The following is a 26,921-nucleotide window of genomic DNA, read 5'->3' as shown; positions in this document are numbered from 1 at the left end:
AGAAGAAAATTGAAAATAATTACAATCCCACACATTCTGAACTCCCTATAGGCAAACGGAGGCCCAGGATGGTAAAGTCCCTTGGCCAAGGTGACATGGCCTGTCATCTGGAGACTTGAAAGAGTTATGACCAGAATCTATGTTTGACTCCCCATTCAATTGTATGCTTGCAGTTTCTATGAAGGATTCACACAGAATGTATGGGGTGGGAGGCAGGGTGGGCATGGTATTCTCCCTGAAGGGAATCTCTAACACAGTCAAGCAGGCTCCAGAGGGCATGGTAGAAACCCTTGGTATTTGTACAATTGCTCGTCATGACGTCCATCCAAATGGGATCATTTCTCAAGCCAGAAGGTGGAGATCAGCTCTGAGCAATGAGACATCCATTACAGCAGGGAGGAGGCTCAGAATAAGGGAAACAGCCCTTCCAGCTTACTCTTCTGACTCTGACAGTGAGGGTCTGCTGGATGTTGGAAGTGAATCTGGGGGTCCTCCTTGATGCCAATCTGAGCACATGGGCAGATACTGGGATAATGTGGATAATGTGGAGCCTGTGCCTCACCCTCTGCAGAGCTGGGAAGATAGGGCTGAAGGAGATGAGGGCTCTTCTCTCCAAGGACTCTCAATCTAGGGGAGGAGATGGACACGCCCACGTCTGACTCTTCCAGTGGGCAGACACCAGTGAGGTCCACTGCAACATGCGGGCACCGAACTGGGAGGACTCTCTGCCTGGGAGGACCAGAAACTCGCAGAGAAGTCAACTTCCAGGCTGTGTCTTGAATGATCAAAGGATTTGACAAATGTTAAGCATTAAGAGAGGAAGCTGGGTGAGAATATGGATAGGTAAGTTATGAAATTTAAACTGGTCTGCGTGGGATTAAATCCCTGTTTGAAGTATCATGGTTAAAGGTTCAGGTTCCAGAGAGCAAAACCAGGAACTCACAGGGGTGTGTGTGGAAGACTGAACTATGTCCCACAATTTAGACACGTTCTCTTTTTTTCCTATACTGAAATTTGGTAATTGGAATTTTTTATTATTATTTTTTTGTTTTTAAAAAGAAAATGTCACATAAAAAATATAGGGGATTCCCATATGCCCTATCCCCGACCCCTCTCACACTTTCCCACATTAACAGTATCCTTCAATAGTGCATTAGATTTGTTACAATTGATGAACACACTTTGAAGCACTGCTACTGGCCATAGTTTACATTATAGTTTACTACCCAACTATAGTGTAGACATGTTCTTAACCATGTTCCTGTGAGTAGAAGCCCATTGTAAAAAAAGCCCCTTGCAAGTGTTATTTTTAGCCAAGATGTGACCCAGCTGAATGAGAATGGGTCTTAACCCAGATTCCTGGAGGCCTATTAAGAACCATAAGCAGGAAGGCAGCAGGAACCCAAAAAAGAAAGGAGCAGTCTCCACTGTGTGGGGAGTCAAGTCAAGGAGCCCAAGGGTTACGGCAAGCCAGCGCTAAACACCAACCCCAGGAAGAAAGCAAGCCTTTTAGTCTCTGAAACCATAAGATGATAAATTCCTGTTGTTTAAACCAAACCATTGTGTGGAATTTTGGACAGCAGCTTTGGCAAATTAAGACACTAAGGGAAACACTTCTAGCAAATAGAGCCAGGAAACCCAAACCCAGGCTTCAGCCTCTCACTGGACCAGTCTCACTCTTCTTCAAGAAGCATTTGTGTAGCACCTGCCTTCCAGGCACATTTAAATCTGTTCTCATAGTTGGCTCTCACAGCGATGCTGTCAATAGGAATCATGATTATTCCCATTTTACAGATGGCATAGAGAACGAAAGGGGGTCAGGGGTGGTTACTGGTCTAAGGAATAAAATCCATACAAATTAGAGCTGGGAATTCCATGTCTCAGGTCCCACATTGAGATTTTCCCCACTCTTCATTCTCCTGTTGCCTTCAGACAGAAACTGGAAGGTCACTTATTACAGAGGAGATTTAAAAAGATGACGAACAGGTACATTCAAGACTGAAGGTTCACAAACCTCGTCCTACTGGGCAAGCACCCAGAATCTTGGTTTTAAGAAGCTCTCCAGATGACTGCCAGCCAACTGACCCAAACCTGGCCACGCATTCACCCACATCAGCAGGGACTTGACCTACACTGAAGCAATCCTTAGGACAGCATACACCTGCTGGGCTGGCTAAAGACAGTCTTCAAGTGATGCGATAGGTAAAGCAATAGATTGGACTGACATGTGAGGAGGAAATACTTCGTGGGAAAAAAACACGAAATGCTGTGCCTCTGCTATAGAGGGGCTAGCATGGGCTCTGTCCAGCAGGCAGCCTGAGTTTCAATCACTGATCTCCGTAGGTCTCAGTTTCCTTGTCTACAGGAGGAGCTACTGGACCAACCACTGTGGATCCTAACAGACTCTGTGAAATCATTCCAGTCATCTATCTAAATGGACTGTTAGAGTCTGTTAATCCGAGGTCTCTTTTGGTGTAGGATTTTGCATCTGAAGTTGCTCTTGACAAAACATTTCATTTTAAGAGGATTTCCTCTCATTTTTCTCACTCTTGATCAGTCATTTTCCTGCATATGTTTTGGACACATGTCTTTCTAGGCTGGTTAGAAATGCTCTGTATACAATATCTCAGATGTCCCAAAGCTGTCAAAACAAAAATTCTTCAGCTCACTCATGTCTGCTGAATATGCTTTTTTAGATTGAGAAGAGAAAAAAATAAGCCTGCTCAGAGTAGTTAAAATCACAGCTTTGAATTCTAAACCTAAGTATGTCTAGCCCAGGAACTGTTCTCCCCTTAGACACATTTCTTTACTGAAACCAGATATTATGAATTCAGAAACGCAAGGGCTGATGGGAATGTCTCTATCTTTTACTAACCCTGAGAACCTCAGGGGCTGAAAAGCTCGAGGTTGGGCCCTGAGAGATGCAGGTCTGCTCCTAGCGTGCCCCCTGGGTTGTCCAGCAAAGACTGCACTTTCAAATAGCATGCAGTAACTGAGATCCTAATTGCATGGATGCAAAAGGGAACACACATGGACTCACTGACCTCTACAAATTTATAGTCTAGGAAGAGCGATGGTGCAGGGTCACTTACAACTAAGCCATGAGGAAAAATGTGACATCAGAAGTACAAAATGCTGTGGAAAGACATGATATAAACTTCCTCCATGAGAGAACAATGATAAGTGAAGTGTACAACCTCCCAGGCTACTCTAATTTGGGGTTTAATGTGGTCACCAGCTATTGAATGTGAATGCTTGTTGCATAGTGTTCAGAAAGAAAGAAGCTCCAGTAAATCTAACAGGCCTACCATTTGTTTGCTAAACCTGAAAAGCAATATTAAGCAAACCTGTTGGGCATTGTTAGCTAATCAGACCCAGAGAGATATTCTCCCTGAGACTAATCAGAGTGCTGGGATACAGCATACACATAGAGCATAATCATAAAGCACCTTCCAGATGAATGTTTGTATCCATGTTAGACCTGTGATAAAAGTGGACTTGGCTAGACTCTATGAGGGGAGGCACAAAGAGCTTGGCAAATTGTTGACATTCATTGGACAAGTGAAAGTAAGAGAGTTAGAAAGATAAAGCAAGAAAGAGAGACAGAGAGAGAGAAACAGAGGGAAGGAAAGAGGGGAAGGAAGGAAGAAGGAAAGAAGGAAAGATGAAAGTGGCATTTAACATCTTCTCCGCTTCCACTTGGGTACACTAAACTCATGCATGATTGCTTTATCAGGTGACCTAGTTTACACTTGGGCCCATAAAGGGAATGAAATACAAACTAGGAAAGTTACTTGGCTGAAAAGAAACAGCAGGAAAGCCCCAGGTTCTGTGAGGAGGGGCATTGTCCAATGGGATTCTTAGAGAAATTGGAATACTCAGGATAAAATCATTCTATACAAGTCAAAATTTTCTCAAATTTCAAGAGAGGTATGATCACACACTAGTGTAGCTGATTCCATCAAAAAATTCCAAGGAGAAATAGATACTAGGGTAGCCAGCCTTAAATACTCAGGAAAGGCTCAGTGGTGTTGGGGTCAGCAGGACTTACCTGGGCCTTGCAAGATGGAACAGGTGGGCTTTGGGGAGACAGGTACAAAGGACCCATTAGTCCTGGTGTTCCTTGGGTCCAAGGCCCAGCATAGGTGTCCCCAGTTCCAGGATGGGTTCCTGAGTCACCTACAGAACTGGTCTGCTTTCCTCTGTATTCCAGGGCACTTGGAACATGCCTCTTTGAACAGACATGTTTGCCTCTTCCGTGAGAACTCCTTGAGGGAAGGGAGTGTGCCCTACTTATCGTTACCACTGACATGCCGAGAGAAGTACCAGGAGGCATATTTGGTGTTCAACGGATGTTTATACCCATCCTCCCACTCTCTGTGGTTGGACACACAATAGAGGCAGGTAGGGCTGCAGGAATGACCCTTAGGAGGGATGTCAAGCTGGGAACAAGCATTAGGGAGCTCGCTGCCCAGGTGGGAGCTGAAAACATTAGCAATAGAAAGAATAAATGGAAAGGAGACCAGACACCTTAAGCGAGCCTTTAGGCTCTTCTCTCTTTCTGTGTGTGTGTCCTTCTGTCTCTGTCCCCTCATCCATTTGTCTCTCTCTTTCTTTCTCTTCGTCGATGCCTTTCCCTCTCTATCTGTGATAATTGTTTCAAGTCATCTCTTGTCTTTGTTTCAGTTGGTCATTCTCTCTCTTACTGTCTTTTATTTTGACTTTTTGCTTTCTACTTTTCCCATCTGCCACTAATGCAGAGATAAATCGTTCTTTTTTGGAAGATAGTATTTCTTGAATGGCTTTATGTGTCTTCCTTTTAAATGTAAATCACCAAGTAGAACATTTTTAATAGGCCCCTGCTCAAAACATCTAAGCCGGTTGCTTCATATTTAATTTCCGTGGATTGAATTCATCTACCCAGCATGTCAGTGGTCCTTAAGGTGACAAATGCTGACTTTCCCTCCACCTTGTATGATTCCCAGCATTGCTATCCCCTTTGGGACTGAGCCTTCTTGGTGAAGGCATCCAGAAGTCTTTTGATTACCATGCAGTACATAAAAATATGAAAGCATGGGCTAGGAAAGAACTGGACTCCCTAGCTCGGTGGAGCAGGGCTAGGAATAGAACACAAAAAGGGCCTGGCTTGTCAAGAGCAGGAGAGTTTAGGAGAGCATTCATCCCCGACAATGGTCCACAAAGAAGCTGGGAGCTGCTTTTCACTGACGCCAGGCTCCTGAGGGCCAGAATGTCTGATCACGGCCAGCCACATTAAATATGTAATTTCAGAAATGTGATCAAACTGACGTCCTGCCAGAGCTAGGAAGCAAATCCCATAAGGGCTGGAGGCCCTTTTTATTTTCCATTTTTGATTCTGTGGTAGGTTGTGTGTGTGTGTTTTTAAGAGAGAGAATTTACCCCATCTTTTTAATCAAAAAAATTGATATATTAACAGAACTGCTGGTGGTGATAGTGGTGGCAGAGAAAGTAATTAAAAAGTCTGATTTTTCTTTCTCTCCAAAAGCACCAGCCCCTAAATTGGATGGGTCCCCATAGAACTGAAAGCAAAGTTTTAGTGGAACTTTCATTTCAAGTCCAGCAAACTTTATTGTGCTCTAATGTTAGTATGAAGGAGAATATCTTCTTTTCCAGGAGTCAGTGTTCAGGATCTTAGAAGGCTGGAAGGTGAGGGACCGTGGTCTGGGATGGGAAGAAGTGGTAGGAGAGAGGACAAGACTGGCCCCAGCACCAAGGGGGCAAGTCATGGTCCTATAGCTGCCCAAGATTCGGACATCAGACTACCCATTCAGCCCAAGACCAGGAGAGAAAGTCCATCTTTGAAATAAATGTGTGATATGGTCAAAAAAGCACTCAGTTTGAGTCAGAAAATCTGTGATCACTCTTTCCTAACTGCTCACCTGATCTATAACTCAAGAGGACAGTGATAAATTTCTTTGGCTTTCAGACATTTCTATAAAAGTGGTACATAAAATAATCTTCATCCATCTCACAATTTCATAACAGTGATTAAATGAGAAAAATGGGTGGGAAAGAGTTTGGCAAAGTATCACACTTTTTGCTTCTTTAGTAAATGAAAAACCTCCTTCTCCTCCCCACCGAGGACAGACTCAGGTCATTCTGTTTCACGTGACGATCTGATGCCTCTCATTCCAGAGTGGGCAAATATGAATTAAAGTTGGGAAAGATATGATCTGTCTCTGTGCTCTAGAACTCAAGGTGATCAAAACTCCCTTTCAAAATCCCCAGGTGGCCTCAATTTCTCAGCACCTGATGCGGCTGGGTGGAAAAGATTTTTATCTGCGTAGGTAGTTAGAGCCCAATCCTTTAGTCAAGCCTATAAATAAGTCTAAAGACTTCAGAGCTGATGATAAAAGGAAGGGAAAAAAACTCTTTCTGTTGACGTCCTCCCTCCTTCAAAGCCTCGGGGAGGAACGGACAGCTCTCTGCTTGTCAATGATGGAATTAGTGGGCTCCTGTCATTCAAGACAAGAGGCCAGAAATCTGATACCAAATGCCACTGAAGAGAATATATTTTACACAACATAAAAGGCCCCAACGTAAATTAGAAGAAATATGGGGAGGCTTCAAAAAGGTAGGTCAAACTTTTTCCTCAAGCAGATAATTATAGGCTGGGGGTGAGTAAATCTTATTAGCCTCGCTCCACCTCGTCTCTTCTCATAAAACACTAGTAAGAAGAAAGCCATGCTCATTTCAGGACTGGACAGCTTGCGGGACGGGACTGGCCAGCCATCGTCCATCACAACGCCTGCAATCGGGCAGCTCATCCCTACTCATGACTCCCTTTGGCTCTCCCTCACCCCTCTCCCTAATGGGACACAGGTGAGGACTAAGCTCCAGAACTGAAGTCCCGCACAGACTTGCTGAGGCTTGGTTACTTCTCCCTATCTGAAGAACTATCCCTTCAGGCAGCAATTTTCCAGTCTGATTTCTCTGCCTAAGTTTGAGGCCTTAAAATTAATGAAGTTGTTAACATTTCTTAAAATGTCTTTCACGGCCGTTGAAAGGTGTGGATTTATCACCCACGAGCCTGATGGCTCTTTGGTTCTTAAAGACAGGTGGGTTGAGCCCCGCAAACATCCTTAAGGGGACAGGAGTCTTGGGCTTAATTCAGCTTGCTCTGCGATGGTACAGGGGCAAGTGCTTGACCCCTGCCTCCCAAGGGCAGCCCACAGAGGCATTATGCATGGCATGGGTTGGCGACCTATAGACATATATCTCTAGCCTAAGAGCTCTGAGAGCGCAAGGGGGAGGTCTTACTTATACTTGCAAGGCCCCTAGCATCAGGCACAGGTTCAGGCACAAAGGGTGGGGGGAAGTCTTTGTGAACTCAATTTGGTAGAAGACGAAAAGGCTCTGAAACTACCTTGCCCTCAGTCCATGATGCACCAAGCAAGAATCAGCTCTTCTCGCCCATGTAAATAAATAGCACTAGAAGAGTTGACTTTGATATCCTCATTCAGCATGGTCAATGGTTTGGGTCCTCTCCTCTCCAAGGGGGAAATCATGAGGATTCTAGGTCACAAGGAGAGTTTAAAAGGGACTTTGGTGTAGCAGTTTGACATATGGTTCATGAATTCCCAAAATAGATACTGGATTATGTTTGCAAACTGGTCTGTACCTGGGTGTGATTAAATTATGATAAGGGCTTTGGTTGGGCCACATCAGTAGGGTGTTGAGTCCCTGCCCCTTGGTGGGTGGGGACTCAGAGATAACATACATGGCAAAGGACAGAGTTGGAGTTTTTGATGCTGGAGTCTCGAGCTGAAGCCCAGGGAAGTAAGCACACAGAGGAGCTTGGTTATGAGGAAGGAGGAGCAAGCCCTGGGAAGAGACAAACCCAGGAAGACTGAACCTGTCAGCAGCCATCTTGCTCCAACGTGTGCCAAAAGACTTTGGTAAGAGAAGTTACTTATGCTTTATGGCCTGGTAACTGTAAGCTCCTACCCCAAATAAACACACTTTATAAAACCAACTGATTTCTGATATTTTGTATCGGAAAATTTGGTTGAGTAATACACTTGGAAATCATCCAGATATACTCCTTTTCCCCAAGGAGGCACTCCACTACAACCTCATTTTCCAGAAAAAGTGCAACCCAGGGAGAAGAAGTGGGTTTATCAGGGTCAAGTAGTGCTTAGTAGTTTAATAAGGTCTCGTAGTTTTGTGGTTGTCTCCTTTCAACCTGTAACCTCTTTCAGGATGCTTCACAAGGAGCAAATATGTCACCCATGAGGCATTCAGGAGGTAGGCCCACCTGTTTTTGGACACCCTGCATTTTGTAACAGCTGTTATGCTGTGGAGATACTGAATGACTTTGAGATCAAACTCAAAAATGTTATCCAAAGACAGGTTGCATCACAAACCTGATTACAGAGCAGTGATGCTGCAAAGGGCCACATTTCAATTATTTATAGACACTTGCCCTTATAAGATAATACTCAGTGTCTGGCTTAAATAAAATCAAGAAGTAATTCTTATCTGGAATCTCCTGACAACTACTGATCTTCTCCTTCTACTGGTGATGCTTCGGAGTAACAGGAAACATTCCAAGCATACATAATCTTAAAGTGCCCTAGGGTTTTTGATGTATTTATTGCTTAAGTTTAAAATAAAAGGTACACAATCTGAACCAAGACTAACTGCATATGGATGAAAGATAGCAGGTTTTGGATTGGGAGCTTTTCTCTACAGTGTGTGTAAGGTCTTGGTTAGATGCATTTTAACTAGTTCAGGCCCAAGGGCAGAGGCTGAGTAGCAGGAAGAGGTAAACATGCCCAAAGGGAATCTAGAACTTAGTGCTGGACTGGGTTCATAAACACTTAATTGAATTGGGTCTGATGAGGGCGTTCCATCCCTGGAGGCCTTCTGTATTCCTTCCTCCTTCCACAATTCCTTAGGCCACCTGCCCTGCTGGGATCAATGCCCAGTTCCTGTCCTCCTGAGGTTCACTCTAGAGGAGTGCAGACAAAGATGTCCACCTGGAAAGCATCAGTACCCCACCATACCTGCTCTTGCCTCTGCAGAGGCCCAGCCTCTATGAGTTGTTAGGATTAGCCCTGAAGTGTGGAATTCTATACCAGATAAATGGGAACATGATTCTAATAAGTTGAGTAGAAAAAGGCTGGGAGAAAAGGGGCTTAAAGGAAGAATCCTGGCTTTGTTGTTGGAAAGTGCTCTCTGTGATCTTAAAAGTTCAGTTTCTACATCTTGAAAACGGGATGAAACCTGGCCTCCCTACCTCCAAAGTTGTTATAAGAATCAAATGAGCTGAAATAATAACTCAGAACACATTCACCTGAGAGGACATGGGAGACCTGTGACCCTCATAAAAAACCCTCTCAAGAGATCATCATCATTAGAATCACTTTGAGGTTAGAACTCTCTACATAGGGAGCCACAGTCAAAGTGCAATCATTACACCTGGTTGACCAGGTGACGCCAGGACAACACGCACCATGGGGGGACGGGTTGTGGCAGCAACAAAGCCCTTGGCCTCCTCCAGCTTACAGGTCTGGTTGGAGTGCTGTGGGGAGTCAGAGGACACAGAAAGACTTCCTCCTTGTATAGGGACTGAAGGATCCCTGGACAGTCATGAATCACAAACTGAAACCACAGCTTTCATAATTTTGAAAAGGACACGGTGCATCCCAAATAACAATAAAAAACCACACTTACCATATCTGCTACGGTGAGATAAGAAAGGGAAGGAATCTTTCATTATCCAGGTCAGATTCCACACAAAAGAATCAGGAGAAGAAGGCATGTTTGTTGGTGACTCCAAGTAGCTGTGACCTGGACATTAAAAAAAAAAAAAAGAGTACTGTGCTTAGGATATGTTGTTTTAGCTGTCACTCGATATCCATTATAAAGAAAGTTCTTAAGGTGCTTTCATGACATCTGCTAAAAAGAGAAGGAAAATGAGACTGGACCACTAATAGATTGACCTCAGGACCTTGATGCACATTTTCTACCAAGGTTAGTCAGATCTAAGAAGTCCGAATGTTATTACCAAGGCCACGTCTTGGGAGATGTCTGGGAGATGAACTAGAAACAAAGTTACTTCATGGCTTGGTCTAATAGCACTTTGCAAAGTATATTCTGCCCATAAGAATTTGTGCAACTTTATAGAGAACTTCAATTCAACTCGTCAAATAATGCTTCCATCTTACTTTATGTTCAGACTTGTAACTTCATCTAATGTTGTTTGCTTGGGTTATTGCCTTATCAATGTGAGGGCTGAAATTGCACTCACAAGTTATGAGTCCTTGACAATTATGTTGTTTTCAGGGGAATGGAAAAAAAAAAAAAAAAAGATAGGTGACTACAGGTTTTCCCATAGCCAAAAGGCCAGAGAGCTGCAAAGGATTAATGATTCTGATTTGCATGAGAGAAAGAAAGGTTGAGAAAAAAGCAGCCAAAGCAGCATTATTCCTTTCCTTAACAGTACCTCAAGTGGGTTTTGTGTGGTGGAAAGTAATTACAAGGTATCTACAAATCAAATGAAAACACACTGCAAGCTCTTACTCAGTTCTCCCCAGAAAATCCCCAACTCAATCACTATTTGCTAATGTTTTATGGCAGGCAAAGCATTTTCTGTTAAAGAAGAAAGAGTTTAACAATCAGTTCTGTTTAATAGATAGATGTGTACCAAGAGTGAATGTGAGAAGGTGGGAAGGAATAAAGCTTTAATTTCTTCTGCAGCATCCAGGTGCCGGGCTGGGCTCTTTTCCCAGCAAATCTCCAAGATAGTCAAGTGACTCTCTAGGGTAGATATTACCATCCTATTTTACAGATGCAACAACTGAGGCTCAGAGGGGCAAGTGATGGAATCAGAAACTGAACTAGGTTTACTGAAAGGCCATTTTCTACAGTGAGTGGGCTGGTTTGCTACTATAACAGTCACTGTTCAACCTGGAGTGACTTGGTAAAGAGGAAGAGGAGACAGAATAAGAGAAAGAAGAAAAAGCAGCGGCAGCAGCATTTTTCTAGTTATCTGCTTTATGGTTTCTTCCACATCACTCCACACCCAGTCCTCTAGGCCCTAGTCCCTTCTATAGCAATCCCACATCATAAACTTTAAGTAAATCACTGCCCTGTTGTTTCCAGGCATCTCTTATGTTGTATCTGCAGTTGCTGTACTTGGGTAAAGCTGACCGCAGGACCATGTACCAATTGCAACTACAACAGGGTGGGCATTTTACAGTCTTCTCCTAAACCACCACAATAGGGAACCAAGAGTGCCTACAACTGCAAGCAGGAGAATCTCATCCATCAACCAAGTAGGATCTAAGTCCCCTCTCATTATAGAGGTGGAGTGGACATCACCATCCCAGGGTCCACAGGATGGAAGAATAAAATATGGATTAGAATGGACTTACTGGTATTCTACTATAGAACTACTGTGACTAGTAATGGAAGAAACTGTAGCATTGATGTAGAGAAAGTGGCCACAGTAGTTGCTGAGGGCAGGGAGAGGGAAGAAGAGACGTGGTGTGGGGACATTTTTGGGACTTGGAGTTGTCCTGAATGATATTGCAGAAACAGATGTTGGACATTATATATCCTGCCATAACCCAAAGAATGGACTGGGGGAGAGTGTAAACTACAATGTAAACTATAATCCGTGCGGTGCAGCAGTGCTCCAAAATGTATTCACCAAATGCGATGAATATGGCACAATGATGAAAGAAGTTGTTGATGTGGGAGGAGTGGGGGGGGGGGGGGTGAGTGGGGGGCATATGGGAACCTCTTATATTTTTTAATGTAGCATTTTTTGTGATCTATGTAGCTTCAAAAAATACAATAAAAAATGCTCAAAAAATAAACACACATACACACAAAAAAAGAAACATTCTTATCTCTGCCTTCCAAAAATGAGTCAAAGTGTTGGCTCCTGGGTACCTAGAAAGTGTTTTCAGCTTTTCTCCCATGTCTGATCCCAAGAAACCAGAAGTGAATTGGTTAGTGTCCAGATCCATTCTGTTAGCATTTCTACAAAACGGTGCAGAGGAGATGCCGTGCTGTAAGGTGCCAGGAGCCATGATTGTTACTTTCAGGGAGAAGCCATCTCATTTCCCCCTCAAATCAGCTCTGTTTTACAGATGGGCAGAGAGGCTCAGAGCAGTGAAGTCCAGAGTCACACAGGTCTACTTAGGGGCCAAGTTGAGTTTATTAGAATTGTTAAAATTGATATGTATAGGACATATATGTGCCACTATGTGATACACTTTGAATGCATAATTTCATTTAGTTCTTACAACAACCTTAGGAATAAATGCCCTAGAGGTCCTTCTTCATTTTCCCGGTGCATCATTCTGTCAGGCTTTGGTATTTTAATGGACATAAATGTAAAATATAGAAATATATAAACCTGCAGCTTTCACAACTATAATACAACTTTTGAATTCGTTATGTGTATAGATCATTAAATTTTCATATAAAAGTTAGATGAATTTTAAAAAACAGAATTACTATTATTTGTCCTCATTTTGCAGCTGAGGAAAATGAGTCTGAGAGAGGTGAAATATACTGAATGAGGCCACATAGCCAGTAGGCAGGAGATCAGAAAGTCAACAGATAAGGTCAGTCTAACACTGAAGCCCATGCTCCTTCTACCACCCTACGTGGATCTCCAAGTAGGATAGTGTGGTCCTGTGCTCTCCACAGGGCCTGGCAGGACCCCCACATGGCAACGGCTGAGGTCAGAGATAACGAGCAATTATGCTCCAGAATGCAGCATCATGTCAAGGGCCTAGGATGACTCTGACGACCAACTCCCTGCAATGAGCCCCGTGGGACTATAAATTGGCATCTTTATGTCTGAGTCATTGCTTAGCTCAAATTTTAAGTAATTCTGAAGTGACAGCAGAAGGCTGTACTTCCCTGTTTCCACGTGATGTTATTTTTTCTTAACCTTACAGTTTGGGCACAACTTGTTCCTGGATGTGAGGCACCAAGCTGATGGGTCGAGACTTCCGGAAGCACTTATGAAGCTCTGAGTGGGCACACAATGGCAGATGACTTTTAATATGGATGAGGGCCAGGTAATATATTCAGGGATAAAAAATTGAAACCATTCAAAAGGAAGGGCTTTGAGGACTGAGTCAGGACTCAGCAAAGATCGGCCTTGAAGACATAAGCTTCAAGTATTTTGTATCCAAAAATGCCAATAAATTGGTGGGCGTCTTCTAACTTAGGTACTGGAAAGAAACAAGAATGTTTTATTCTGCCTTTACAGAAACCTCTAGCATTCTACCAAGAGGGCTGGGCTGACCTGCATCCCAACCTAGTTCCCAGAGGCGGGGGGTACAGCAATTAGCTGGCTGAGAGCTACAAGCCCAAAGATGGTCAACCAAAAGGTTGGGCCTCATCACCTGGAAAGATAGAGACCAAGAAAAATACAGCCTATATGAAGAAAGTAGTTTAAACCTGAAGCAATGGGACAGAAGTAAGTTCAAGTCCAAGCTCATTAGAATATGCAGGAAATTTAGAATGCAAAAAAGAAAGTACTTCCAAATTTAACAAGTGCAGAGTGAAGAAGTTCTCTGTATCTTTCACAATCCTTATCCCTTCCCATCAATCATTCCTGTAGGAAGGGGATTTTCTAGCAAAAATAAAAGCCATACCTTGAGAAGCAATCCATTTAAGTGAGAGAAAGATTGGCCTTTTTAATGCTCTATTCTGAAAATGTGAGGATCCAGGGTGAAATGGGCTGGATACCATCTTGACTACTGCATCAAAATAATATGGGTTTATAAGACAAAAGTATGAATTAAGACCTGCTGGCTTAAGCAGGGTGAAGAGGGGAAGAAAGGAAAGGAGATGGGGCAGGAGAGGAGGAGCTGCCAGGTGCCTGAGTGGGCAGATTAGTGATGGTTGAAAGACTCCTGGGCAGACCACTTGCACTCTGGACTGAGGGCATTGTAGATTGGCTATAAGCAAGACTGTTGTTTTGTTTTTTTCTTGTGATACACTGAGTACTTTCCAGATGTCACAGGATGTAAATGTACAGTGAAACTCCTAACCTCTTGATGCTACTATTTTTTCATTGTGCATCACCCCCACATGCCTACAGCTCAGAATCCAGGGTCCATCACAGTAATCATTTCCCTGCATGCAACCTCAACACCTTTGCCTCTTTACCCTTTCAAAATTGTTCCGAAGAAACTTCCAGTGGTTTTAGCCAATTCTCTGCCTTTCTACTCTAGTAATTGAATGTGGCTGGGGAAAAAATACCAACAATGCTGACAAGTCTCACTTTAAATTCATGACCACAAACCTCAAGGGGACCTTTAGGACTGCCCAGCTATTTTACTGCATTTCCCAACTGCTCAATTCACCCTCCCCCTCTCCAGCAAGACTACTGCACAGTATCTCCTACTCCTCAAACCTCCAATTCCCCCACATTCTGCCACATTCTCAGCTAATGACCTTGTTTTCTTGTTTCATTGAGAAAATAAGAGCAACTCTGCAGGCTATCAGTACCTATCTACTCTACCCCTCTCCTATTGTAATGCATGAGCCGTCCTTAATCTTGGGTAGTGCCAGCCTCTCTATCTCTAATCTCATCCCCTCTCAAATGTTTGCTCTTACAGTTGTTCCTTTTTACTCTCAGCAATTTTTCATCTGCAGCAAAGATATCGCATCTTAAAAACAAAGACTTCCTTGAAGTTCCCATTCTTCTTTGGACATTGTCCCATTCTTCTTCTCTCCTTTACAGCAAAGTCTCTTAAAGGACTTGTCTGTGCACCTGTCTCTACTTTCTCACCTCCCACTTCCTCTTAAAACTCAGTAAAATCAGGTCTTTACTGTTCGTTGGAACCACACTTCTCAGTGTCACCAATGACTCCCAAGTTGCAGATACAATGGACAAGTCCCCATCCTTATGTTACTAGCTCAGCAGGATCCCACCCAGCTGACCCCTCCTGCTTCTTGGAACCTTTCCACACCTCTTGGTTACTACACAATCCTTGGTAGCCTCCTACTCCAGTAGCAGGTCCTCTTTTCTGTTTGCTGAGCTTCCCAATTTTTCAGAACGTACAAAGGAGAAATTCTTCAGTTTCCAGCAGAAACTTGCCTAGGAGATTTCACAGCTGAATCCTGTGCTTCATCTCAGAGGTTCTAGCCTGGTAAAGATGATCAATGGTCATGAATTCAAATGGCCCCAGGACACAAGACCCTTCCTGAACCTAACTGAAGACTTTCCTGATTCGTGAACAAGGGAACTTGTTTTAACCAAGCATGTACAGATAGAGCACTCTTCTCTATCCAAAGTGCCATTTTCAATTCTGCATGAGGCTAGCCACCTTGTAAACTTCTCCCTAAGGCTTAAAAAACTCTGACTTTTCTTTCTTAGAGAACTACTCAGTGAATCTCTTCACAGATGTTCCCTGCCTGACATGTAAATAAGCTTACCTTATTATTATTATTTTAATTCTGGGGAGTCTTTGTTTTATATTTTTGTTGGGAAGCTTGGACTTATTCTCTCCTCCATCTAAACTCACTCCCTCATTGATCTGCTCCGGTGTTATAGCTTTAAATACTTTCTATCTACCAATGCTGCTAAATGTCTATTTCTAGGCCTAGACTCTCCTGAGAATATAAGACTCTATCCAACTGCTTCTTTGAAATCTGCATTTTATTGCCTAATAGACACCTCAAACTTAACACATGCAAACACAAATACTTGAGTTCCCTCTACCTAAACCTGAAGTGTTCCACATTTCAGAAAGTGATAACAATATTCATCCAGTTGCTTGGGTGAAAACCAAGGACTGCCCCATGTCAATTCATCAACAAATTTTATTGGCCCTACCTGAACTATCTCCCTTTCTCACCTTTTCTTCCATCAATATCATCTTGACCACCATAATTAGCTCCCTCTGGTCTCCCTGCTTCTACTGTTCCCCATCAGTCTATCTCCACGCAGCAGCCAGGCTGAGCCTTTAGCACTGAGACGGCTGTCAAAGGCCTTGCCATGTCCAAGTCCTCGAACATTCTGTCAGATCTGAACTGAGCTTATCTCTCTGACCTCATACCCAACCATTTTTCTCTTGGCTCCAGCCACACAGACCTCCTTGCTCTTCCTGGAGCTTGCCGGAGCATACTCTCATCTCAGTGCCTTCACACAAAGCGCTCTCTCCACATGGAACGTTCTCCTCACCCCCAGAGGCATATGGCCATTCCCTCCCTCTATCTGAGTCTCTGCCCAAATGTCACGTCTCAGAAAAAACTTCCCTTACCACCTCATCAGAAATAGCACTGCCCATCAGCCACTCTTGGGCCCTTTATCCTGCCTTTTATTTCTTTTGAGTACATATATGCATGTGTATATGTAAGTATGTATATTAAATATAATTTGATTATTGCACTCTTCTTGCACTTGTCACTGCTATGTTCCCATGCTTGGCACATAGTTAGCACTTAATAAATATTTGTCAAATAGACAACGCCAGAGCTGTAGAGAACATTTTTAGCTCTGGTGGCTTTTAGCCAAAGAACTTCAAGCTAATCACACTCTGCAGAACCTCAATTTTCTTAGAAGGATGAGTAAGAATAATGCATACTCTACCAACTCTCAGGGTTTTGTCAGGACCAGATGAGACAAAGTGTGTGTGATGTATTCTGTTTTGAGGTTTTTGTTTGTTTGTTTTTTTATGTGTGATGTATTCTGAATATCAGACATAGCATTTGGAAGTTTCCTGCTTCCATTTCTGTTTTATGGCCTTCAGTGAATGGGACTCCTGATTCTTTTCCTAGATCCAAGGGATCTTGTAGCAATAAATGCAAGCCCAGAAATCAAAACTGGCCCCAAAAAGCTGCTGCTCTATTATTCCCTAATTAATTATTGACTTTACCAACTGTCCATGATCTAGACTACCAAATTTTCAGCCATTGGCAATATCTCCATTTCTAGTCCAACACCGTACATACTTCACTGTGTCTTTCACTGTGCTAATCCTAAACCAATGTGCATAATATAATGAATACATCACACTTGTGGCAGAAGAAATAATAAAGAGCTATGTGTGTGCAATGGTTATTTGCACGAATGCCCTGGATTCACTGGCAAGCATGTTCTACAAGCCTTCATCAATAAAAGGTAATAAATGCCTCTATCCTCAGCACTCCTCAGAACTGCTCCTTCCTTGTCTTGTACATGGTTTACTTATTTATTTTCCTTCCAACAATAAAGCAATCAGTGACAGCCTGCTAGTTTTTTCCCCCTTATTTGAAAACATACTTAATAATGCATTATTTTTACAATGATTTTGTGTCACACAAAGCAAAGCTTAACGTGACCAAATAGTTCTCCAGATGTCAAGCGGTGGTGAACAGACCCAGCAGGGTGGGCACACAGGGCAGGCCCCTGTTGGAGATTGGCAGCCAGAGGGAAATGGTTTCCATATTCACTGGGCTAAGCACACACCTGTTCAGTCAAAGAGACATGTTCTCAGTGAATTTACATGACGGCTGGGTTTAGCAGTGATGCTGAAGTTGTAATAGGTGGCTAATTTAGTCTGAAAACCAGAGATGGGATTTTCAGAGACATGAAAGAGCGAGTTCACAGATGTGCCCTTTAGAGAGGGAAAACATCCTCCTCAGCACATAGACTTCCGCACACTATGGGTGGGCCTGAGAAAAGAAGGGGTTGAACTAGCTGTTCTCTAAGGTCCCCTCCAGTTCACTCATATTTGGTTCTCCATAGTCTGCTTTCACATTTCTTTCCAGATGGCTCATTCATTCAGAGAGTTCCAGGGAGGAATCTGAATGGAATTAAACAGCCCCCACTCTACTTCACCTTTCTCTAACCCCCACTCCCAACTTGCCGTGATTGTGTTCTCTCTTAGCTCAAATCCTGAAGGCAAAATTAGTATGTCCTATAATATTCTCTTGTACAGTTGAAAGTCATAATTGCAACACATGTTTCTTGCTTCTTGCCAACCTCAAAAGGACCTGTGGCTAACTAACTACAGAGTCAGCCATCTCAAGGATGGAAAACACCTCTCAGTGGAGAAATTCAGGCACTACTCCCCATAGCATGGGCTTTAAGGAAGATGGAGGGTACTACAGAGGAAACTGTTAGCAGGGTCCTGCCCTTGGGGAGTTAGCTACCTGCAGTATATACGAGAGACACACTAAAACGGGAATTACAACAGATCACAGCAGAAATTGCTAAAATGTGTACATTTGGAGGCCTCACAATCTGGCCACTACTTACTTTTTTCGGATTTATTTCCCACTCAGATCCCTTTCATGTCCTGTGGTCCCCAAATCTTTGCCTAAACTAATATCTGCCTAGAATGTTCTTACCTACCCCATCCCTAATTCTAAATCCCACCCTTTTTTAAAGGCCCAAACCAAACTCCTCCTCCCCAGAAGTCCGTTTTCATTCTCAAGCCAGAGCCCAGTCAAAGCCCTTGAGCTGGGATTCAGAGTGGGCCCAAAAGAACCTGAACTGGGATGGGCCATCCAACCTCCTTAATCACCTCTGGCTTATTGCCACTTAGGAGAGTGGCATTTTGGCAATTCATCAAATATGGTTTTCAGTCTACGTTGGGGTTCATAATAGTATATTAACTTTACTCATAAATCTCAAGCTTCAGGTTACTGCTTATGCTGAAATATTTTTGACTTACAGACTTAAAAGAAATTAAGAAAGACTTTCCATGAGGCTGTTGTTCACTCTCATGTAGGACATGCTTACAGGGTCAGGCATAGACCTAATCCATCATTTGGGGTAGGTACCATGATTATGGAGGGACCAGAAGCCAGATGATGAATGAAGGGAATGTGAGAGCTGATGTCTCCCCTTCAGAATTTGTGTCTTTCTTGGATCATCCCAAGTCACTACATTTTAACCCACCTAGAGATGGCCTCAGTGCCCCAAGCAAGCTGCTCCTGTGGACTGTGAGCCCTGAAAGTGTCTTCTCTGGCCATGGAATCCCTGCTTCAGTATCAGGCCTGCCTACCTGCCATAGGCTCTGCTTGCAGGGTGGACTGACTGGCCTGTGGTAGCAAGCTATGGGGCTGCAGAAAACGAATGAGCATTTCTACTAACCCAAGAGAGCAATGAGTGCAGAGGGGCTTGCTCTCCAGGCAAACTTATTCTTAATACTCTCCTAACCCCTCCATTCCCCCACCCCACCCCCACCCAGCCTCAACACTTCCATTAGCAGGTCAACATGACTATCTGTTTGGAGTCTATTTCTGTGGCTTGTGTGTTCTCTGCTCTTTATGAAATTTACTTCACTATGATCTCAAGCCTATTTTCTCCCCTCAAAACATGTTGACTAGAATAATAATCAAAATAAAGACTTTGAACTGCCAACAGGCCTTTCATCTTGTGATCTCAGAGAGCTTTACCAGGCACTAAATAATTAATGTACTGAAAGTGACACAAAGCCCGAGCTGCCTAGAGAACCAAGTCTATCAACAAAAGGCCATTCTCTTTTGGAGCGAGAGAGTACTCATAGAGACATTCACCCACCAGCAGGCCCAGTAGTTTCTGAGTATTTTGGACATGAAGTTCAAACTTCCCGGGGACAACTGGCTCTTCTCTTGACCTGATGTCTCAAGTTATGAAGCCACAGTTACCAAGGTGACCCTTGAGATCACACAGTGCCCTGGGAGAAAACATGACCTGCTTTCTCAAGAGAAGAGAACATAAAAGATCTATGGCTCACCGATGGCTTTCAGAGCCATCAATACTTGCAATCTTCACAATAATCCTATTAGTTAACCACCATGACAGATGAAAAGACCGGGGTTCAGAATACACAATTGCCCTGCCCAAGGTGGAATAAATAGGGATAGGACAAACAGCTGTAGAATACTGAGATATGAACCCACCAGCAATGCCCCTCTCTGACACAGAACCTTTAGAGATGATGTTGATTCCCCTAGAGAACAGGGATATTGAATTAAACAAGAAGAAAGAGATTGCTCTGCTTGCATATGTCTGTAGCATTCTCTAACTAGGGATGACAGACTTCCTTCAGGTCAACCAGGAAGATGACCAACACACACATACCTTCAGTTAAGGAAGCGGGCTCTTCAGGACCTCAGGCTCAGCCAGCACTATGTCTATTGCAACAACATTAGGTCTGATGCCTAGGCCTTGGCTGGTCTAGGGGAAGGATGCTTGAGGTGGAGGGAGGGAGAAGGACGGAACACTTTCTACCACATCTGGCCCTCTAAGTGCCTCGTTATTTGTCACTTCTTTCTTTTAAGGGAAAAGAGACTATCCTCCAGGAAGCCACAAGTCCAAATACCACACTGCTCAGAACAAAGACCTTTTACTCATGGTTGGACTCATTTCCAGAGAGTTGAAGTAGAATGCTTTAAGAGGCCTGCTAGACCAAGATCTAGGTTTCTGGGAACAACGATGTTTCTGTGTGACCTTGGGCAAGCTACTTAACCTTTTTGAGACTTTGTTTCTCTGCATATAAAACAGAACTCATCATACTTTCCATCCAACTTTAGGGATGCTCAGAGAATTAATGAGACAGTATATACAAAGCCCTTCAGTCTCTTTTGAAGAAAGATCCACTAGAAATCCTTGTGCTGTTACTAAGGGGCTTTGTCATGATGATCCATTTTAAAACATTCTTCACCTGTATTATGCAGCCCAAATTAAAATAGATGGGCCAATAGCCTGCTTTGATTCTCCCTGTTCTGATGCTGCATTACCTTTTGGCGGTCATTCATCTTGAACTTGATCAAGAGTAGTCAATGTCATTCTTCATCCTTATGCAGAGATTCAGAGAGTGAGAGAGTCCAGAGGGACTGTGAAAACCATTTAGCCACATCTTCCCATCATATATACGGGGAAGCTGAAGCACAGGAAAGGCCAATGCTTTACGCGAGGTCACCTTGTTAGTCAAGTCAGGAATCTGATCTTCTGCACTGTATTCTGTGCCTCACCCAACCATGTAAGAAGATATAAGGGAGGAGGGGGAAAAACAAATAGGGAGACATGTCTTTGACTCTTTAAACCTTTAAAACAACCACTTTGTGCAATACCCTGGGATGGAAAAGAAACTAAGGAAGAAACCAGTATTTTGGGGATACATCCCAGGCCTTATAAGAGGTGCTTTACAACTATTGTCCCATTTAAGTTCCACAACGTTCTGAATGGAAGATTATTATCCCCATTTTCTAGTGAGAGAACTGAGGCCCAGAGGGGTTAAGCAATTGCCCAACCCGGAGCCAAGACTAATTAATTCATTCCATTAATATTTATTGAGTGTCTCCTATGTGCCAAGCTCGTCCCTTGGCAGTTGATATGCAATAGTGAGCAGAATTAAACACTACTCTCCTAACGCTGACAGTCTAAGGTGCTTGGAGTTTGGTGGGGTGGAAGGCAGCTGTCTGAAAATCCCTCAAACATTCACGGTCTCAAAATTGGGATGTGCTGTGAGGGAGAGAATTACAGCTCTATGAAAATGTATAAGAGAGGAGTCTGACTTTATCATTAAAGACAGGGGAAGATTGCCTGAGAAACTGATGCAGAGTTTGAGGCCTTAAAGGAGGTGAGTAAAGTTAACTAGTTAAAGAGAGTAGGGTAAGGAGGAGACCAATGATGGCAAGAAGGTGGTGAAAAAGGAAGAAAGACTAAGAACAAATATGGAGAGATGTCTTTTTGCTCTTGAATCCTCTCAATCACTGCTGTGTACAATAGTCTGGGATGAAAAAGAAATGAAGGAAGAAACCAGTATTTTGTGAGCCCAAGTCTGTCTCAGTCCGAGCACCTGCTCCTTATTCACCACTGAGAAAGCTGCTGTGTTAGGGAAGCCCTGATGTACAGACCAACCAGAAATGTCACTTCTCCAACACAGAGCCTCTGGGAGATGATGCTGATTCTCCCAGAGAACAGGGACATGGCATTAAACACGGCAGAAAGAGATCGCTCCACTTGCAGATGTCTGCAGCATCCTCTAACTGAGTACAAAAAACTCAGAAACACACCTTCAGTGGGGATAGCTGGCTCTTCAGGACCACCAGCTCAGCCTGCACTGTTTCCATGGCAACACCATCAGTCCTGAGGCCTGCGACCTGGAGATGGGGTACTTGACTGGTTCAAGGGAAGGATGCTTGAAAAATTTCTGGTGAAACTTGCCAGAGGCCTGGCAGCCTAATGGGGGGATGTGCTGAGGAGGAAAGACCCCAGGATTAGACCCTCAAAGCCCAGCCACACAGACGCCAAGGTGAAAGTCTATATCTGGTTCCTGAACCCCAGGCCCCACACTGTGGGAGGCTTGGCCCACATGCCCAACGTAAGAGAAAAGGAAGGAGGATGATTGACCAGACAGGGTGGCCTTACAAAGAGGGCAGGTCATTCCTTAGGAACATCAGTCAGTTTTTCCAGCTCTGAAAACTGAATTATCCTCTGGAAAAGGGAAGGGATAAAAACCACCCTGGACCCCCACTTGCAGACATTTAGCATCTAAAGATAAACCTGTACATATCTGTGTTCCTCTCACCATGGCCCAGGCCAACGTGAGCAAATCCTTTCTTCCCAACACCATCTTTTATTTGACTTTGAAAATTAGGTAGACAATCCAATGTCCACAAAGAAGAGGTGGCATTGGATTGGGAAAAGTGGACATGGTGGACGATGGGTGTGGGGAAAGGCAGGAAGAGATGAGAGGTGGAGGCGTCTTTGGGTCATGGAGCTGCCCTGGATGGTGCCTCAGAGGTAATCACTGGACATTGTAAATCCTCACAGGGCCCACTGGATGGAATGGAGGCGAGTATGGACCATGATGTGGACCATTGTCTATGAGGTGCAGATGTGCCCAAAGATGTACTTACCAAATCCGATGGATATGTCATGATGATGGGAACGAGTGTTGTTGGGGGGGGAGAGGGAGGGGGGGGGAGGGGATGAATGGGACCTCACATATATATTTTTAATGTAATATTATTACAAAGTCAATAAAAAAAAAAAGAAAAGGAAAAAAAAAAAAAAGAAAATTAGGTAGAGGGAGAGGAGCAGCAGGAAGACAGAGGAAAAAGGAGGAGGAAGGTGAAGGAAGAGGCAGTGAGAGACTAACAGTAATGTATTGAGAAGAAACAAAGAGAAGGAAAGTGCAGAGGGAGAAATGAATCATCTGACATTTTTCACTATTCGGAAGTTACCAGGAGGAAGTTATTTAAAGCACTACTGTAAAAAGGCCATAAAACACCTTGGGGAAAACATGAAAGTCACGCTGCCACTGTGCAGATGAGAGCCCTGGAGTTAGCTGCCAGAGCAGCATCTGCAAGGAGGAAAGTCAATGGCCCACACTGCTGCCTCCTTCCCTTCCCTCCCGGCTTCCACCCCCTCCAAACCACCAGGCTCTGAGACGAGAGGCAGTAATTTGGAGCCAGCAAGTGTGAAGGAATGTCTGAGCTGTTATTTGCCCTTCTTGCAGCCCATTTTGAGTTCATATCTTAAAAATATCATTTAAAATGCACTTTCAGGTTCACTGTAGAAGATGAGAAAAAAAAAAATCAGGAAGGTCTAAAGAAGAAAGTAAATCCCTACCATCCAGAAAGCTCGTGTCAACATTTAACGGCATATTATTTTGTGGTTTGCTTTTCACTTACTTAACAAGATAGAATTTGACTCCAATGCCTGCTGAGGACCAGGGCAGGAGAGAGATCCTCTCTGCTCATGAGGTCTCTGTCTACAGGATGGAAAGAAGAGAAGTCACCCTCTGGAACCATCTGGGGTGCCCACACCTGGAGCAAGGACACTGAAACCATGGAAACTTGAGAAGTTCTCAGCCCTTGGCATGAGACTGCAGTGAAAGGCAGCACAAGCTCTTAGACTGGTCTTTAGCAGCTTTGTGGAGATTCAGAAGACAGCTGGGACAGGAATGCAAGGCCAGTGGGAGGCCCATACACTGTTGTGTGTATCCTTAGCATCAGCAGCTAGAAGAGTGAGGACCTTCTGCTCTGGTGCATGCCTGGGAGAAGCTGTCATAAGCAGCAAAGTCTCTGTGGAAAACGTACTGTGTCAGCACTTGATCTTATATGGTAGGTGCAGCATATTGATTTTCTGACTTGGGAGGGATAAGAAAAGTGGAACTTATCTCAATAAGGGTAAGCTGGAGACAGAGTTTTAGCTATCTGTGGTCAGTGGAACACCCCACAAAAGTAGGTAGCTCTTAAAGAGCCTTCATGTGCAGTCAAGGATTTGATCCTCACAAAAGTCATGTAAGATAAGAAGGAAAAAGATAAAATAAAACACATCCCAACTTACATAGGAGAAAACTGAAAACCAGAGTGGTTAAGTGCTTCCCGACCTTTTTCACATTGTGACACGTGCAGAACATGACAATATTTGTAAGGCTCACTGGGGAGAAGAGAAAAGGCTACCCTCGGTTAGAATCAACTGGCCCAAGGGCCTCACTAGTTCAGTGTCTACACAGATGGTAGCCATCCATGGTGACCAAGGCTGAGGAAGGAAGCTCTGAGCCAACAGATGTGACCACTGTCACACAGAAAGTAGTGACGGAGTGTACTGTCACCCCACATCTTGTCCCAGGAACATCTCCAGACTGCAATAAAGATGACAGCCATGAAGAATCCTAGGGCTTATTCTGTGAAAAGTCAGAGTCAGGAAAAGAGTAGATGCATCCAACACTGTCCAAAGTGGGTGGGTTGGGTGAGTGAGGGTCTTAAAGGAAGAGCCCATGAGGCCATAGAAGTTCCTTTTCAGCATTTATAACTGCTGTGATGCTTCACCAAAGAACAGGGGTAAAATTCAGCTCCTTTCTCTCCTCTGGGAAATTCAGAAAATAATTTCACAGGATGGTTATTGAATGGCCAAAAATGTAATCATTACAAATGACTGAGTTAACCGTAGTACATGACCTCATCTGTCATCATAATACAGTCTTATCAGAAGTCTTATCAGAATTAGCAGCTCATCATGACTGATGACACTTGCCACCCAAAACTGCTGGGTTCCCTCCTTTGCCCCTTCAATCATGGTGGCAGGAGGAGCCTTCAAAAGTTTGAGCATAAACTCTGAGAAATTGTTTTCAGCAATGACTTCAGTAGTGGCTTCCAAGATAACAGAGTCGTTTTCTGCAATTGACACTCTATCTCCCCAAGACTTGCCTGGTCTGTCATTGGAGATTCTGGGCACCACTGAGACATGATGGCTCTTGGCATCAGGTATAAAAGAAACTAAACCTTCAAGCCTGCTGAATAAAGATTATATTAGATTCAGGTTGGTCAACCTCAGACAGTGTCTACACAACATTCATTAAACCTCTGGATAGAAAATGAAAATATGTCCCCAATTCTCCAGCTCTTCCAAATGCAAACCAGTGGTTTCCATTTTCACCAGGACAATGTGCCCTACATCAATCCAGCCCAAGAGAAAGAGTGGGGACTTTGCATTTTTTTAAAAAAATTGGAGCAAGTAAATGAAATATGGGCTAATTGGGTAATCCTACATGTATCGCCTATAATTGTGTATGAAAGTGCTCCTGAGGTCTAGGAAGGTTCTGTCAATTACTGTAAAGGTTTTGTAGGATGGAGAAGTCAATTCCCTGCTAATTGCTCATCCTTAACAATAGATTGGCAGTGGGAGTGGAGGAGAGGTGTCACTTTGCCCAAGATCTTGGACATAGTGAACCCTTGATGTTTGTGCAGGATACATCCAGATATTCTAGAATCCCCACATTCATGAGTACTGGTGTAGCACATCATTACCTTCAAAAAATGCACTGCCATCTTAGGCAGAAAAGAAGAAATCATTCACCATCTATGTGCCTTGCAACCACGCCCAGCCTAATTGTGTAGACTTCCAAATTTTTCTCTCAGCTAAATGACCATTTATTATAACCTATAGAATCTGGGGTCACTCGCAAATAGTAGAAATCATGACTATTTAAATTTGCCAGTACTGAGAAGCTATTGTAGTCAGAAATATGAATGTTCTGGAAAAGTTACTTTTCCAAGTCCATTGGAGTTTCAGTCTCTGAAATGGGCAATGATTATCATGACCCCAAAATTTCTAGCCACAGCTTCTTTACTGTCCTCATCTGCAGATCAAGGGTTAAGTCAACCTTGGGATGGAAAGACTTGAAGAAGCCATTTGTACGAATGGCTGATTGTTAGGGAGACTCCAAAGTTAAAGACATGGAGCTCCCAGACCCTCAAATGTGCATGGAGTGGAGTGGATATAATTCCAACAGAGAGGAGCATTATAATGGGAAGCTGCCTGGTGAGGAGAGCAGGAAAGAAGCTAGAAAATGAGTAGAAGGAGATTCACTTGCAGAGCCAATAGGAGAGTGTGACACCAAAGAGAAAGACACCAAGTGGCTGGTGCAGTCCTCAGGCTGCAAGGGGGACTACGCTAAAGAAGAGTAACCCAGCCAACATTCCACTGAGGTTGCACAGGAATCGGAGGCAGGGGCAGGGAGAAGAAACTCCAGCAGCACCCCAACAGAATGAAATGGCAGTGAAGGCCACTCTGGCTTTGAATTGCCATTGTTTTTAGAGATGTGTGGCATAGACATGGGCTTTATCCCAGGGCCTATAAACTAAATTGAGAGAAAAGAAGGTCAGCCAGGGAGGCCCAGATGGTACGTTATCATTCTGGAGTTGAGATCATGGGCTTGAATGTCAGGCTGACCTGAAATTAATTCACAGTGCCACCACTTACTACTGCCTGTGACAGGCAAGCAATTTGACTTCTCTAAGCTTTGCTTTCCTCATTTATGACATGATAATAATAATACTTAATAGAACCAAACTTACATGCCTGCCATGAAGATTACATGAGTGCTCATGAACCACTCAGCACAATATCTTACACAGTGTTCAGTAAATGTTATTTATGTTACCATAAATATAATTTATATTGTATTTATTAT

General features: G+C 43.5%; 1 protein-coding gene across 1 annotated transcript in view; it reads right to left on the bottom strand.

Annotated features, from left to right (window-relative positions):
- The window catches only part of ALK (ALK receptor tyrosine kinase), a 769,970-nt gene that overhangs the window by 551,733 nt on the left and 191,316 nt on the right, over positions 1 to 26,921 (bottom strand). Inside the window, exon 2 of the mRNA XM_004452341.3 lies at positions 9,718 to 9,834. Within this exon, the coding sequence (XP_004452398.2) occupies positions 9,718 to 9,834 (117 nt within the window). The remainder of the gene's footprint in view (positions 1 to 9,717; positions 9,835 to 26,921) is intronic.

Source organism: Dasypus novemcinctus, chromosome 25, assembly GCF_030445035.2.
Source record: "Dasypus novemcinctus isolate mDasNov1 chromosome 25, mDasNov1.1.hap2, whole genome shotgun sequence".
Lineage (NCBI taxonomy): Eukaryota > Metazoa > Chordata > Mammalia > Cingulata > Dasypodidae > Dasypus > Dasypus novemcinctus.
The sequence above is the reverse complement of the archived record's forward strand: the minus strand, read 5'-3'. Positions and strand labels throughout refer to the sequence as shown.